Source organism: Myxocyprinus asiaticus, chromosome 43, assembly GCF_019703515.2.
Source record: "Myxocyprinus asiaticus isolate MX2 ecotype Aquarium Trade chromosome 43, UBuf_Myxa_2, whole genome shotgun sequence".
Classification (NCBI taxonomy): Eukaryota; Metazoa; Chordata; class Actinopteri; order Cypriniformes; family Catostomidae; genus Myxocyprinus; species Myxocyprinus asiaticus.
The window spans coordinates 16,597,072-16,613,911 of NC_059386.1; the positions used below are offsets into that span (position 1 = coordinate 16,597,072).

A 16,840-nucleotide genomic window follows, 5' to 3' on the forward strand; every position below is an offset into this window, starting at 1 on the left:
TAGGTTTAGGGGTAGGTGTAGGGTTTCTGTAGGACTCCAAACACACAATAAATACAGTGTGTGAACATCTTATACGGCTCTTGCCGGGACGTTACCTTCTAGACACAACCCCAAAACACATAATTTAAAAATATCAAGTATCAAATATCAAACATATCAAGTAGAAACCTTGATTCTTCAGACAGAATGTATGTTGTTTGCATTTTTCTTACAGCCACTGAAATTTATGGCGGGCTGACACTGTGAGAGAGCTAGTGTGGGACCTTTGGGGGCACATCTCTGAAACATGTTTTTGTAGGGGAGTTATGGGATCATATGGGGGGTCTGGTGTCATGCTGGGACATTGAAAGTATATGTGGACTGGTTTGCTAGAGAGAGGCTGGGGGTTCCCCTCTCTCTGCAGTGAGCCAGGGGCCGCTGTCTGATTTTTCTCACTCAGAAACCCACACTGAGCGGCCGATTGTACAGTTCTTCCTGCCCTCATTGCATGAAGTGTAGTTCTCAGTGTAGTCCCTGTTAATGCACTTCCCTGTGTGCACCCCATGTGCTATGAAGCATCGGCTCTGAGGCCCTCTTTCCTCCCGTTCTGGTGGGAGGGTGAGTCTGAAGTCTTTACAGTTTTGCGAGGAGGACTCTGCTCCGCTACAAGCTCATGCAGTGAGGGTTCCTTGTACATGGCCACTGAGGAAGCAAAAGAGAATAACAAAGACAGATTGATGTTATTTTAGACAACAACGGAAGATCTAGAAGAAGTTACTTTTACTTTTACTGCTGTCTGCGTTGGTTTAGTGCCAAATTCACTTCACATGCATCTGGATATATGCCAGGTTATAACAATCTTCAACATCATTTGATCATAATTTAATGAGTGAATTACGACGGCTATGATTGATATAAAATGTACGCAAACTCTCAGGAATGACCAAGCAAAGACGTATTTACGTACAAGTGAGAAACTCAGAATTCTAGATGATCCTAAGTTGCTGAGTTGTGACATTGGAAGAGGCTTGTAGACATGAAAGATAATAGAAAGTAATGATTTTGCAAAGTTATTTCAATGTTAGTGCTTCATTTCAACATACATTTTTTAAATATGCCAGTCAAGTATCATAAATAACTCACCCGTCGTGGTTTGTTTCATGCAAATGAATTAATAATTTGTTACCATGCATTAATAAATCATATAGGTCTTGTAAAAGTGATGCAGGTGTATTCAATTTATTATTCACAATATAAAAAGAGCTTTTGCCTTTGTTCATTTTGTACTTGTTTAAGTTTGTTTAAGCTTCTTCCTTTTTTGTTTCTGACTTGAATGCATGACATGTTGTAATAACAAATGCCCAACATGGACGTAGGAGCTTCCCAGCTGCAATTAAGGGAACAATAATTTAAATACTCAAGGCGCAGTGTTATTTCAGCCCTGATTGTGCCTGCTTAAACTAGATTGGGGAAGTTAGTAAATAAGATGCTGGTTTTTGCATTGAAGTACAATGTGCAAAAGTGGTGTAACTGTTTAGTGAAATCGCCCTTAAGAATCTGCCAATGAAAAACCCATAGTAGTTCACCACTAATCTGAATACTGGGGAAAACATGTACCCCTCCATTTCTACAGACCATTTCAAGGACGTAAGCAATAACAAAGAAATTATAACGCTACTGCGCATGTCTGGCCCAGAGGCATTTCCAATAGCAGCATCCCAGAACTGTCAAAATAAAATGACTAGCACATCTTTAGCTAAAACAGAACAAATGAGATATTAGCAAAAACTGAAAATAAACAATGAGGTGTCATTACCGAATCCTTTAAATAAGACACATTTTCTCAAAAAATATCAAACGTTTACCTGAAGTGACTTATCCAGACAAGTTGTTGATACTGAGCGCATCTACGCAAGAGAGGCAATCAAATTGTATTGTAGTTTAGCTGCTCACAATTATTTCCTCAGCGGGGAGATCGGGAATATTGGATTACTCCTTTTATAATCAATAAAGCCGTTCAATAAAGCTGTCTATGTGACCTGTGGACAAGATAAGGATTTCTTTTTTAATGATAAAAATACTTTTCTTGTCTCTTTCTTCTGGATAAAAGTGTCTGCTAAATGACTAAATGTATAAGTAAATGACTTGCGCAGCTTCAATCGTTATAATGGGAGCGATAGTCACTTTTAGAACTCTACCTCTCAAACTTAGTATTATTTGGCATATATTTTATTTATCTACCAGCAATAAGATGTGTGCTACAGTTGTTAATACAGCACGTATCCATCCAACCGTCTTGTTTAACTGAAGCGGTTCATGTGTCCGTTTGTCTTTGCTTTTTTTGAGGTCTAAACACTCTGACCTGGGCATCACAGGAACTGCGCTTGGATGGGTTGAGTCATACCTCATTGGCAGATCTTTCAAGGTATCCGGGAGAGGAGAGGTGTCCAAGTCACACCAGCTGACCACTGGTGTTTCTCAAGGATCAGTGCTTGAACCCCTCCTCTTCTCAATATCACTCTCATATTCACACTTCTCAAAAACACAACATCACTCGGACCGATCATTGAGTCTCAGCTTGTATCCCTGCCTGCCTCTTGGACATTTTGGCCTGGATGAAGAAACACCACCTTCAGCTCTACCTTGCCAAGACACAACTCCTCTTGATCCCAGCCAACACATCTGTTGACCACAACCTCACTATTCATCTTGGTTCAACTACACTAACACCAGCCAGAACAGCTCAGAACCTGGGAGTGGTGGTAGACCAGCTTAATTTTACTGCCCACATTTCATCAACCACCCAGTCTTGCAGATTTGCGCTCTACAACATCATGAAAATCAGACATTTTCTGTCTGATTATGCTGCACAGTTCCTGTTCCAAGCTCTGGTCATTTCAAGACTGGACTATTGTAATGATTTGTTGGCTGGCCTTCCAGCTAACACAATTAAGCCACTTACTTCAATTCACTTCACCAGGTCTGTGCTCCAACTCGCTCTATGAACAAGCTGCGCCTGGTGGTCCCATCACAAACAGGCTCAAAGTCTATTTCACAATCGTTCACTTTCTCTGTTCCACTGTAGTGAGGTGGATACCATCTCAACAGTCAAGAACCAGCTGAAAACACATCTGTTCCGTGAGCACTTAACCAATCCAAACTGTACACACACACAAAATAATAATTTTCTGTCTCTTTCTTCTGTGCTAGCACCTATACTACTTCAGCCACCTTGAGAGATTCGCAGTACCTCACTGTAGATGTTGTTGAACTTTGTATGACAAATTTCTTGCTATGTTCTTCATTTGTAAGTCACTTTGGTTAAAAGTGTCAGCTAAATGTCTAAATGTAAATGTAATTTCCATTAGTTCCAGGCATGCAGGGAGCATTCAGCCACCGAACAACATGTCTCACATTCTGATAATGGCATTTTATGATAATCGTGTTAATGTTAGTAACGTTAATCATGTTAAAGTCACTATAAACAAAGCGCCTCCCACTGTTGTTTTGAATGAGGGTGTGTTCCATTCAGAAGTGATTATCCCTATGCCGTATTCTCTTCGAAGACTTTACCATCCACTGTGAGAGCTTTGAAAGGCTAAAAGGTGTGGGGCTCAAAACTAAGGGTCATTCAGAACTCACTTTCTTAAGCGATCTTACAGCATGACTACCATGATTGTTCTCCCTTCAAAGTGCCCTTCGGAGGGTGATTTATCCACTTTCGAATGCAGTCTGAGTTCAGGTGTAGCAGGACATGTTCACGGAACTGTTATGGTCTATGGGTCTATTATGGTTATATTCATGCTAGATTGTGAATATATCCAAAGATATTGTAGTAAGTAATCAAAAATATAGATGGCTTCTTATCGTAGTATGTTATGATGTAAGCCTGTACTAACTGTATTTCTGCATTTGACAACACACAGGTAATACACCATTTTCAGATGGTTTGCTTGTCTGGCTTGCAGAATTTTGTGCACCTGGTTCACCTGGGAAACCAGCTGGCCAACCAGCTAAACCCTGTTTGGCTAGACTGAGAGAGCAGCTAAACCAGCTTAGACTGGTTTATGATTTGTATTTATTTCTATTTAAAATCCACCTGATCTAACCTTCGATGACTTTTGGTAAGAAGTGTGCTGCCGCTTTGGTCTTCTTCACACGGTTACCCTTCATCACTTGGCCATCCCGGTTGATGCCGATGTACCACAAGCGTCCCGACTGGCTCTGGCGGTACAGCATAGAGGAGTATGTCACGTAGTAGTTCTCAAATACGCTCTCTTTGAATTTGCACTCTGGGTTGAAGTTCTCCTACCAAAGAATAAGAGACACAAAAACAAGTTAATAAGTACAGAGATCTTTCATCTACAATGTATGCACATACATGGGTGTAAAAACAACAGATAAAGATAAAGATATGTTCGAACATAAATAACATCATGCCGTACTTTGATTGGTTGGGCCATGCCAGTGGAGAGTAAAGGGAAATCTCATGATGGTGTTTCTTTGAAAGCTATATTCTCCAGAGAGCAGCTGGCACATTATTCTACTCATCAGTTGTGCATACATTTGCATGACTGATGAACTTAACGCTGTCCCCAAAGGTACTTTGAGAGCAGAGAAATGGTGAGCACTGCTCAACATACATGCTGGAATGCAAATATAAACATGTGCGAGTCTCATAAACTCGAAAGCAGAACCCACACATCCACTCAAAATTTCACAGCCTGAAATGAAAAGAAATGCATTATACTTTCAACCATAAACTTTAAATTGGCCATTTCAGAACATAACCTTGCGGTTCCCATTCATTTCTCTTCTGCTTACAGCTTTTCCCACCAATCCAAGCCACTGTAACTGGGTGACTGTAACCAGGAGCGACATGTATACATCTCTCTTTGTCTTTGTCAGGGTCCTTGCCCTGTCACAGAGCAGACCCAATCAGCAGGATTGATTTAGTGAGGGTAACCAAATAGAAACGGCTGACTGAAGCCTTTTGGCAAGAAAGCGGAGACTGAGAGAAACAGACAGAGAGAGAGAAGACGCTGGGATCTGGAAAGGCATGAAAGAGTTAATGGTAGCTTTTTTTATTTTTAAAATATTAAGCAGCTCAGCTCAACTCGAGAGTGAAAACCAGCAAATACAACCACATTTCTGCCTGTCTGCTTTTAGTCTATGCAACGCTCTGTATTTTTTCTTGGATTTGTCTTCATCAGCTCTCTCGATCTTTTTCATTTTCTCACTCTTTCTCCAAACCACCCTTCCTCCCTCCTTCTGCATCAAACTAAGCAGCATTTGGCTCATGTATTTCATGTCCTTGGAATCTCTGATCAATAGATGATCAGCCTCATGGAATACTAATAACAATCTAATCATGTGAAGGTCATCATCACCTCCAACCTTGCATATTCAAGTTCATCCATCCTACACATGACCTAAGACATACAAATCTTGGCTTTTGGCAGGACCACCTTTTTAAGATATTCCTGCTTTAAAAAAGCACTTAAACCAGGCTAAAATGGTTTGCAGGTCTTAGGTGGTCTAGGCTTTCTGGTTTTGAAGGTCTTTGGGACACTTGTCAGCTGATCAGGCAGGGAGACCAGCTAGCCGACCAGCTGAACACCAGACTGCAAGACCAGCTTTATCCAGTTTAGGGTGGTTTAAAATGTGTTTTTCAGCAGGGTTTGTCCTGTGAGAACTCTGCATAAAGCCTAACTTGACCTCCTCTCTTAGGCCCAAGTTGGACATTGACTCCATCTCCCAAGGAGTTTTTACATGATTAGAGGGCCCAGTGACCTGCAGGCAACCAAGATAGTTGCCACCCATTTGTACATGGGAGAGTTCACATTGACCACTTTTGATTATGGGCTTAAATTAAAAGTTCTTTCAGCTTCCATGTCCTGGTGGAATGGGCTGCAATGAGATGTTGAGAAAGATGTCATTTCTGGTCTGCATGCGGAGAATCCTGACAAGTGCGCCAGCCTCTTTATAATGCAAAGCAGCACTCCGACCTTCCCCTGGCCCCACCCCTTCTTCTCCTCCACTTCTTCTTCTCCTCCCTGCCTCCCTCCATTTCTCTCGGTCCATGTGCAAGTTGTCTGACTGAATCTATTTTACCTGGTCATAAAAAGATACATCCCTTTTTGAGCCTCAGTATGAAACAGGATAACTAGCCCTTTTAACCCTTAATACTTTATCCTATTAACGTCTGAGCAAACAAAATATGGTAATCATATACTTGTTTTGCACCTACTATAAAGAATATATGGCTACATAATTCGTATGATTACAGATCTTTACAATTTTTTTTTTTTAAGTATGTAATTACAGATTTATTAACCCATTTTTTCCCCCCAATTTTTCAATACTTCAACAGCACTCATGGACAGACATGAGAGCGGACTTTTACACTAAACACCATGATGAGATCGAATTCACTTGTTGGAATGGACCACAGTCCAAAACCGGAACGGTGCCAGCGTTTCTTGGCTTCAGTTCTGCCACTTTCTCTCAAAACATGCCGTTTATGAGGGGTGGCTGCTACGGAGCGCTGATTCTGTAGCTTATTCTCCATGTGTCTGATATTGGACGGGATAACACGATGGCTTATTCAAAAACAGAAGACAATGATGAAAACCGAAAACTCAAAGTCATGTCAGCTGTATTTTTTGTATCCTTTACATTGTGCGAATATTTCCGGAATGTACACCTACATGGTTTACCGGCAATACGTCGTCATGACAACTTTACACAGACAAGGTTAATAAGCGATTTTATCACACTAGAGTTATGTTGACACGCATTAACACAGTATTGTGGCTAGATCCGTTTACTTTCCTTGTATGTGCGTTACTGCACATGATTTTATTCTTTAGAAAAAGAGGGATAAGTCAAAATTATTTTCTGTGGTAATCAACATTATGCCACAAATGTTTTCAATAGAGTTTAACTTGTATTAAATCTGAAACACTCTTTGTAAGAATAAATATCTCTGAATCAATGTACTGTAAGTCTCAAATTAGTGCTGGTTTCGATGGTAATGTCTGCTGTTCTCAATTCATTCTCAAGAGTTAGAACAAAACACCAAACTTTTTTGGCAGATTTGCAAACTGTTCTTTCATCTTCACTCTTCAAACTTTTGTCCCATGATTTATATACAGCGAAGTACCCAAAAACTCTTTTGTTTTCATCTCTACTCATAATGTGATGTTCAGCCATCTCTGTTGTGAGTGTGTTTTTGGAAGTAGCTCTTGACCCCCTCCCGTCATCCCTCCTTTCCACCCCTGTAGCCGTCCACATTTTTACATTTGTGCATGCCTATTCTAAGTCTTTTTTCTGTTTGAGGTGTGAAGGATTGGTGCTGAACTAGGGGGTTTCATGTCACTTCAATGTCACCATATTCAGTTTCATACAGTTAGCACAGTTTGTGGCCTAATTTATGGTAACACATGATAACAAAACCACATAGCCTACCAATGACAGTTAATTAAGTAGTGTGAATAGTGGTACATCATACAACTCAAAAATTGACCATGAACTTGGAACTGTTATGAAAACATACAAAGCAAAACCCTCTTTATCTTAAAATGTCCTTCAAAAATGTTTTTGTTTTTCCTGGTTGAGAAAACCACTTCATCACACAAATGCCCACATAATAGGTTGCTCAAAAAGCACTATACAGTATATTAAAGTCATACCATATGTAATAGCTTCTTCAAAATAAAATCTATTTAATTACAGCTAGCTTCTGTATTACACATAGATTTCTAGAAGCTACAATGTTGCTTAAATATATGCTTGCATTTTTAAGCCCAAAAATATATGGGTTGTTTTTTTGTTTTTCTTGATTTTATTTCAGTGTGCACTCTACAAACAAACATGCAGACTGAACAAAACACATGCCCACACTCCACAGACACCATAGGGATCTGAGCTATTTTATGAAGACATTTTGTAAACTACTTCTTACAGTTTTTGGTTCAGAGAGCATGAAATTGACAGACGGAGGGTTTGGGATCTGACTGCTGTGTTGTTTTTATCTCTCGTTGAAGTGGAATTAATGACCTTGTTATTGCCACATGGCAAACTCAGAAACACTTTACTTGAGGGCAGTTTACAACACTTGCTCAAGTGCTACAAAGAGCAATCTGTAATGTTTCAGAAGGCCTGTCACACCTTTAATGCTTGTCACAATACCTAAAGCAGGGGGAAACCTTTTACGGTGAAGTTAAGCTAGCAATTATCTTTAAGACAAGAAAAGCACACAATATAGCATTTTTTTTTTAATCCTCTATAATGTCCACAAGAGACTATATAACAAGACACATCCCAGAGCTTGTTACAGAGGCTTATGTTGAAACTGGAATTTTGCAACACTGCTGCTTAGAAATGTTTTTTCTTGACATTTTTATTAGAATGAAAAAAACATGATCTCTATCTCCTTTAGATTCTCAGCAGGTAGTTCTGGAATGTAACACAATGCTGGAGACACAGTTGAATAATTGATATCAATTATGCTATTTCAAAGACACATTTATTATTCAGTGAAACTTTGTATTAGTCAAAAATCCATGACTACAGCTACAGGCATTCTATTGAGACAGAAAGTAGACCAAGAAATTGCCCTTCATTTCAATATCATGCAAAATTCTCAAAAAAAAAAAAAAAAAAGGATTCCCAAGCTATAATTCAAGCTAAAAATAAATCACATTTTTCGGGCTCTATTTTCATGACCTCACTAGGCACAGCGCAATGTCTTTTATTATTTTAGTGCCAATGCAAAGCGCAAGTGGGCATGGGTGCGAGTGTTTGCACTATCTTGGGGTGTATGCGCAAACTGTGCATGTATTGTATGTAAATGAAGTGGCACAAAGTGCAATTTGCTATTTTCCTGAGTAACAGGTCATTGTGCCAAGACATTTTAATAGCACATCTGATTTCAGTGCAAAGTCTAAACTCAGTTCCTTCATTTGCAGTTTAGAGATTCCACCAGCAGGTGGTAATAAAGTTCATGTCCAAACTCTGTCATCAAATTATGTCCCTGCCAATCACTGTTGTAACCATTCCCCAATATAGCCAAAAAGTTATGAGATTTGTGATAAAATTTCTAGAGGTCATGGTTTATTTTCAATTATTATTATGTTTATATTTACAGTTGTATTTATGATCTAATTTGTACTGGTATATTTCCACCTGTTGTCGTAGAGTTATTTTAAAGTCACTAAAAAAAGGGCCGGTTGGATAGGGTAAAATGGTTGGATTTGGGGAGGTGATTATGTAAGATTTCTTGACCAATTAGTTATTTTTTATTATATTTTCATTTGTTTATATTTTCATTTAATTTATATTCTCATGTTGTAATAAATTAATTTCATTTTTAAAGCAAAATCGACCGGCAGAAGTGAAGTGCGTGCAAAAATCCCTTGATCCACAGCCTAACCTAAAGGCAGACACAATCACTGTTAATACTAGCCATGATTTATGTGTCAGTTGATAAATATGATTAATAATTCTTACATTCTGTATAATTTAACAGAGCCTAAATCCAAATCCTGACGAGGATTGAAGTATGAAGTAAGGTGTCTTTGACAATGTAAACTGACTATTTTTACATTTATATGGATGAAGTTTGCATCAGAATTAAATAAAAGATATATCAACCAATTAAAAAAATAATAATAATTATTCAAATTAATGTAAATAATTTTCCTTGAAAAAATAATGTATTCTTATTTTCACCTGGGTCAATTTTGACCCACATATGCATTCTAAGGGGGTATGGCCATGTATACAATTTAGGGGTTAAAAGTCAATAGTTGTATAGTTTTTACTGATCATTTGCAATGCTTCAGGCGATGAGTAGTTCATTCCCTCACACAAGACATTAACAAAAATTAACATTCTGTCATAATTTACAATTGACTTTTTCTTGCCATGTACGGTTTGTGCGTTTGACAGATGTTCATTGACATGCTACATTGCATAAGTCTATAAAGCATGCAAGGCTACATTGGGACACCAATGGATGGATGAAACAAATGCAGACAATGCCATAATCCATTTAAGCTCTGCCTATGGTGACACTTTACTAATGGCCACAGAGCTGCTGAGCGTGGGTGCGGTTATGATGACATTCATCTTTGTTTTGAGTGACGAATGGAAAGTCACTGTCAATAAGATTCATGTTATGGAATGTTATGTGACATCTCCTGTTTAGGTGACTGATCCAGTGAAGACCTGTATGACAGGCCCCTCCCCCAAACTATTACAAATAAGCATGTGGCACAGACAAAGGGGCCATGGAATAAGGCGATTCTCAGTTGTAGGGTACCAAGATTCATAACTGGGCTTATGGGAAATGGAGGCAGATTAAAATGCCGCAGAGTGTTTATGGGGATGTACGGCTACAATCTGCAGTTCATTTCCTGCAAGGGAGAATCACTTATTCTTTCAGTCTCTCTCTCCCCCTTCTTTGGGTATCTACATAATACAAATTTCAGGGGTGATTCTCATGAAAATATAATGCTGTATTTTACTCAAAAATAAACAAAAAACAATAAGAAATAATAGATTGCATATAGAAAATTAAGCCTATTGTTAGGGCCATAAAGTTTTTTTTATATACCCTCAATTCTTATTACTAAGTTGGTTATTATTATATTATTTTGACAACAATGTGAAAATATATTATATTATTTAAATAAATTATTTATACATGTTAGTTATACTCCTTTGCCTTTAATTTTAGCTTATTTTAATTTAAAAATCATTGTACAACAGCATTTTTAAAACAGATGCCTGTGTCAGAGTGCATTGAAGTCAAAATTTGTTTAAAAAATGTCAAAAGTTTCTCCACTTTTGGTTGCATGATGGGGTGTCACTCTTCCAAACCCTTGTGTTTTTCATCTAGTCTTTGTGACGCACTATCCCCATTGAAATCAATGGATTCACAGCATGCTCTGACGCAGTGTAAACTCTAGTGTGTATGCGCCGTTTCTCTGTTTGTAAGGAAATGCTGGGAATGAGGCGTGTTTTTTAAAGCAATTACATGTGTTCTAGTTTGGATTCATATCAACATGTCTCTGGCTTTTCATTTACCTTTACAAACTAAATCTCTCTCTCTCTCTCTCTCTCTCTCTCTCTCTCTCTCTCTCTCTCTTAGTCTGCGGTGTGATGGTTGTGACTGCATCAGGGACGAGAGCATTTTGAATCTCAATACCATCTGTGGAGGGAGAGAGCAGTCTATTGAAACCATTTATCAAAACTGAGATAAAGGCACCACACACACGCACATACACACACACACACACACACACACACATGTTGGTGCAGCTATCATTATGAGGACTCTCCATAGACATAATGAGTTTTATATTGTACGAACTATAGATTTTATCCCCTAACCCTAACCCTACCCCTAAACCTAACCCTCACAAAAAACTTTCTGCATTTTTACATTTTCAAAAAAACATCGTTTAGTATGATTTTTAAGTGATTTAAATTATGGGGACACTAGAAATGTCCTCATAAACCACATTTATAGCATAATACCCTTGCAATTACCAGTTTGTAACCTAAAAAAAGTCCTCGTAAACCACTTAAACCTGCCCACAAACACACACACACACACAGACACACAAAACACTGTGCACTTCTTCCTAGAGTTCACACACATGCACCTGCACCTGAGTTCAGACATAAACATTATACCGCAAGTTCACTTTGTTTTGAGCAAGCTGTCCTAAGCAGTGTTTAAACTGAGGGACACCCTAGACCCCCATAAGATTTAAGAGAACCCATATGAGACAAAAAAGAACTGTGTAATATGTATATATTTCTTTCAGCTTTTTTCAACTTCATATGGCATCTGAGGGAGTCAGACTTGATTTCCTGTCATAAACTTTTAAACACACCCACAGCCCACTTTTGTGACTGGCACAGGAAACAGGCAGATCCTCAGCTTAACATTTATAACATACTAGCAAGTATGTAAGGGAAAATGTACTGTCAGCCAGTCCTTATCGCAAAATAAACCCAGACAGTTCTTGTTTAACCCTGAAGGGGTTTCTTTCTTGTGAAAAAGACTGGCTGACTGTACATTGTCATGCTTATTACATGGCTACCTACCAAATAAATTAATAAATGGACTTTAAATATTTGGGTTAAAATTATGTTATTATGTTAGAAGAAAGAAATTGCAGAGTCTCCACAAACAGCTGAATTTAAACTTCGATTTGTGTTCTATTGGTGTTTATTTTGTTATAAAATGTTATAAAAATGATAGTCAGACTGCTCATTATCCATCTTATTACATGGTTTATTACAAATAAATAAATAAATAGTAGAGCTGTCAGAATTAACGCGTTAATACGTGCGATTAATTAAAAAAGTTTAATGCTTTAATTTTTCTTTATCGCATTTACCATTAATACAGCATAAAAACTGGTGTTAAGGGCGTAAACTTTGTAATGTGTCCGCCCGGATTCATTACACTGACACACACTTCACAAACAGACACAGCACCAGAGCCCTTCTACCAAGTTGAGACTACAAGCCTAGCATAAAACAGCATAACGTGGCGGTCCCATAGACATTCTATGGCCGGAACTGTCACAACACGCTAGTTGACCATTACACTCTCTCCTGTGATAGAGCTGCAGAGGTTATTATCTCATTAAATAAAAGAATCTCTGACAGTGCTTCCCTGTTAGTGATAAAATGATGGCGAAAGGACCTCTTACTGCTATTTGATGTACAAAACAAGCCCAGATGGGACTTCAAGTATTTTTCAGCCTATGTAAGGCACATGGTAAATTCAAAGCGGTGCTCGAAAATGGCTTTGCTGCCTTGACGTGAATCATGAATGCAACTTCACGATTGTTGTAGGAAAAGAGATAGCCACAGTCAACCGACAGATTAATATTGTGGGTGATGAGGGTTTAAGAGATTTAATGCCCATTGCAATGAATATGCAACCTATGGGGAAACTAGTTCTTTCAATTAGTCAAACTCCCAATTAGACTTTGGGAAATGTTTGATGTGACTTGAATTGATGATATTTTAGTGCATTTCTACGTTTATACTGTAGAAGGCTTTGTTTGGAAAATTTTAATAAAGCATTATATTGCTACATATTGTTTTGTTTTCTTCCTAAGATGGAAATAGATACATTTTTGATAAGAAATTAAATATATACTGTATAGTGTAAAATTTCAGCACTTTTAAAATCAGCGATTAATTGCAATTAACTACATAAAATTCTGCGATTAATCACAATTAACTACAAAAAATATATCGACTGACAGCACTAATAAATAAACATTAAATATTGATTTTAATGTAAATAATTTTTTGCCTACTTATGGGAAGTAAGAAAGTTGACTTGCAATACCCAAATGACCTGGTGAAATATCACTTTATCCCTGGATATGAGGTCATTATTCGGAAACATCAGACCACTGGATGGCGCAACTGACCAATGAGAATCGAGTATTCCAGAGAGCAGTGTAATAATGCTACCTTCATCTGCTATCAGTTTTATATTAAAAATGAGTTTCCTACTCAGAAGTTGCACATAAACGCCCCCTCAAGTCGTAATTATGACAGGTATCCCACAAAGTCCACAACTCCCCAACTGCAAACCAATAATGTGGAGGTTCCCTCAACAGTCTGTCCCCCACTGCTTTCCAGGGCTAAGGCACCAGTGCACACACACAGCTATTGCCTTGATAGTCAAATAAACAGGACAGTAAAGTCTCCAGGATCAGCTCAGTACTGAGCTCTTTATGCTGACAAAACTTCGCCAGTAACTACATCAACACTTCAACTGAGAAATATTACGTCAAAGTTTGTCCAGTCAAAGTGTGTTGTACATAAACACATGGTAATGCATACTGATTTGAAATGTACATGAATCCCAGCATAGCTGAGCCAAACCTGTCTGTCATAGGACAGATCATAGTAAAGAGACCTGTGGTTTGCCATTGCAATTGTTGTTACTTAAAACCAAACCCACATGTCTTTCTTTCTTACGTGTACCACAAAAATTTATGTTAGTCAGAATGTTTGCCTCAGTCACCATTCACTTTCATTGTATGGAAAACAGATGCATTGAAAGTGAATGGCGACTGAGGCCAACTTGCTGCCTAACATTTCCTTTTGTGTTCCACATCAAAAAGAAAGTCATTTTGGTTTGGAACAACATGAGGGGGAATAAAGGATGTCTTGCTGAAGTCTGAAAATTACCCAAATGTTTAACAATTGTATTACACTTTGAATTGACATTTATTAATTTGGTTTATTCTTTTATCAAAAGCACCTTACAGTGCACTGAATGTATACATTTTATTAGTATTATTTATGGGAATCAAACCCATGTCCTTGGCATTGCTAGGGTCATGCTCTATCAGTTGATAAAGGAACAATGTTTTCAGTTTACAGATATCTAATCTTGAGTATAAAAGCTGTCAAATAATATTTTGGGTAATATTCAAGACAATTAATAATTAAAGGGATAGTTCACCCAAAAATGAGAATTCTCTCATTTACTCACCCTCATGCCATCCCAGATGTGTATGATTTTCTTCCTTCTGCTGAACACAAATTAAGATTTTTAGAAGAATATCTCTGCTCTGTTGGTCTTTACAATAGAAGTGAATGTTTGCCAGAACTTTGAAGCGCCAAAAAGCAGATTAAAAAAGCATAAAAGTAATCCATAAAACTGCAGTGGTTTAATCCATATCTTCAATAGTGATATGATAAGTGTGGGTCAGAAACAGATGAATATTTAAGTCCTTTTTTACAATAAATCTCCACTTTCACTTTCAGATGTGAAAGTGAAACTAAACAGGCACCACATGTGACTTTCAGATGTGAAACTGAAAGTGGAGTTTTATAGTAAAAAAAAAAAAAAAAAAAAACGTAAAATTTGATCTGTTTTCCACCCACACCTCTCATATCGCTTTTGAAGATAAAGATTTAACCACCGGCGTCATATGGATTACTTTTATTCTGCTTTTATCTTCTTTTTAGACCTTCAGATTTCTGGCCATCATTTACTTGCATGGTATGGACCTACAGAGCTGAAATATTCTTCTAAAAATCTTAGTTTGTGTTCTGCAGAATAAAGAAGGTCATACACATCTGTGATAGCATGAGGGTGAGTAAATGATGAGAGAATTTTCATTTTTGGGTGAACTATCTCTTTAATTTAAAAACAAAAATAATAAAGTTAAAACATAGGAAAGAAATTGTTCCTTAGAGGGAACATTCTATGTTAAATAGCCATCAAAAGTGTAGCTAACTCTAACAATTGTTGTTTTATAGACATGCCATATTCATAAATGAATAGTAATTGAATGTTGTCATAATTGCAAATTTAGTGGATTTTAACCTTTTAAATCAATGCAGTTGAATTGCCCCTTTCAGATCAAATGGAGCATTTTAAACATTAATGGTCATTACAGGCTTTGCAACAAACACTGGATGAGGACATGAGGAATGTCTGCTCAAAGAGATGTATGATATCCATTATATGGCAGAAGAGTACAATCCCTGAGGCAGCTCCTCTAATTTACGTGGGTTTATTACAATGAGATACTCACAGAGCTTGACAATATAGTGGCATATTATGAATGACCTTCTCTTTAACTGCAGTGAGGAGAGGAGGGAAGGGAGAACAGAAGGTGTGCACGAGAAAATAAATGCTCCAGGGAGAGAGGTTTTTCCCCATTGGCTGTGGTGCCCTCAGAGTCTCCAAGCTTCTCTCTCATCTCTCATGCATTTGGAGATACTAAGCAGATGATCATCAAACAAACATTTGCACTCATTTACAGTATAAACTCACTAAGACAATCTGGAAGTAGACAAACAAAACTACAAACACAGAGAAGTCCTTTGTACACACACACGGTGATATAATAAATCCTTGAAATATTGCAATGATTTACTGCATCCAGATGTCAGTTAAGCAGCATTGTAAACATAAATATAATTCACGAATTAATCCGCTTATGTAACCCTTATGACACTGATTAAAATAAATGTTCCCATCACACACAATTTTACCCAGAATTTAATCTAATGTCGACTCCACTTTCTCTAATACCACAGGAAGCAAAAAATATGTTTGTCTGAGGGCCAAAGACTAGAAAAGGGCATAGAGAGGACAAAACAGGGAGAACGGTTACAGTACCACAGTGAGGACAAAGATGGCTGTTCAGGACGCGTTCAAATAAAATGAAATGGTCAAAATGACAGGGACAGAACAGGAGGAGGACATATGGACCAGATCAAGACATAAGACATAAAAAACGAGAGAGGGAGGAGGGACAGTTTTAGGATAGCAGTGACAGGACAGGATGTCCAACACTCACAGTGCATCAGTAAGCTACACATGGGTCTGAATTAGATACGTTCCCTTTGAACTAAATGCCGCACTCAATTTCTGAGAAGAAAATCCCCTCATTTCTCAGATCACAGTGAAGCAGGAGACAAAAACTCTCTCATCCCCGCTTTCTAATCACCAGCTCTGGGATGCACACTCACATACACACATATAGAGTAAATGCAGCTTAACAAACACACACACACAATATCTTTTTCTCTCTGAGAGCTGTCTCATCATGCTCTTGGCTCTCTTTATCCTGCTCTACCCGTGACACAGTCTAAATATCTGCTCCACCTTGCCTGGTAATGCTGCTGCTTTTCCACTCTAACCCACATCAAACACAATTCGGGTAATTGGTCACACTGCACTGGCTAATCCTTTGTTATTGTTTTTTTATTTAAATGGGAAAGCTTGACCTTTGGGAGCAGTAACAGCATGCATCCAATGTAGTAAAAGGGTCTCTAATATACTTTACAG

At 38.0% G+C, this 16,840-nt stretch overlaps 1 protein-coding gene across 2 annotated transcripts in view; it reads right to left on the reverse strand.

Moving 5' to 3' along the window:
- Window positions 1-547: 547 nt before the first annotated feature.
- The window catches only part of LOC127433166 (fibroblast growth factor 11-like), a 54,272-nt gene continuing 37,979 nt past the window's right edge, over window positions 548-16,840 (reverse strand). For both annotated transcript variants that reach the window (XM_051684865.1, XM_051684866.1), the window contains 2 exons: window positions 4,089-4,287; window positions 548-681 (listed from right to left, as the gene is read on the reverse strand). In XM_051684865.1, coding sequence (XP_051540825.1) covers window positions 548-681; window positions 4,089-4,287 — 333 coding nt within the window. The remainder of the gene's footprint in view (window positions 682-4,088; window positions 4,288-16,840) is intronic.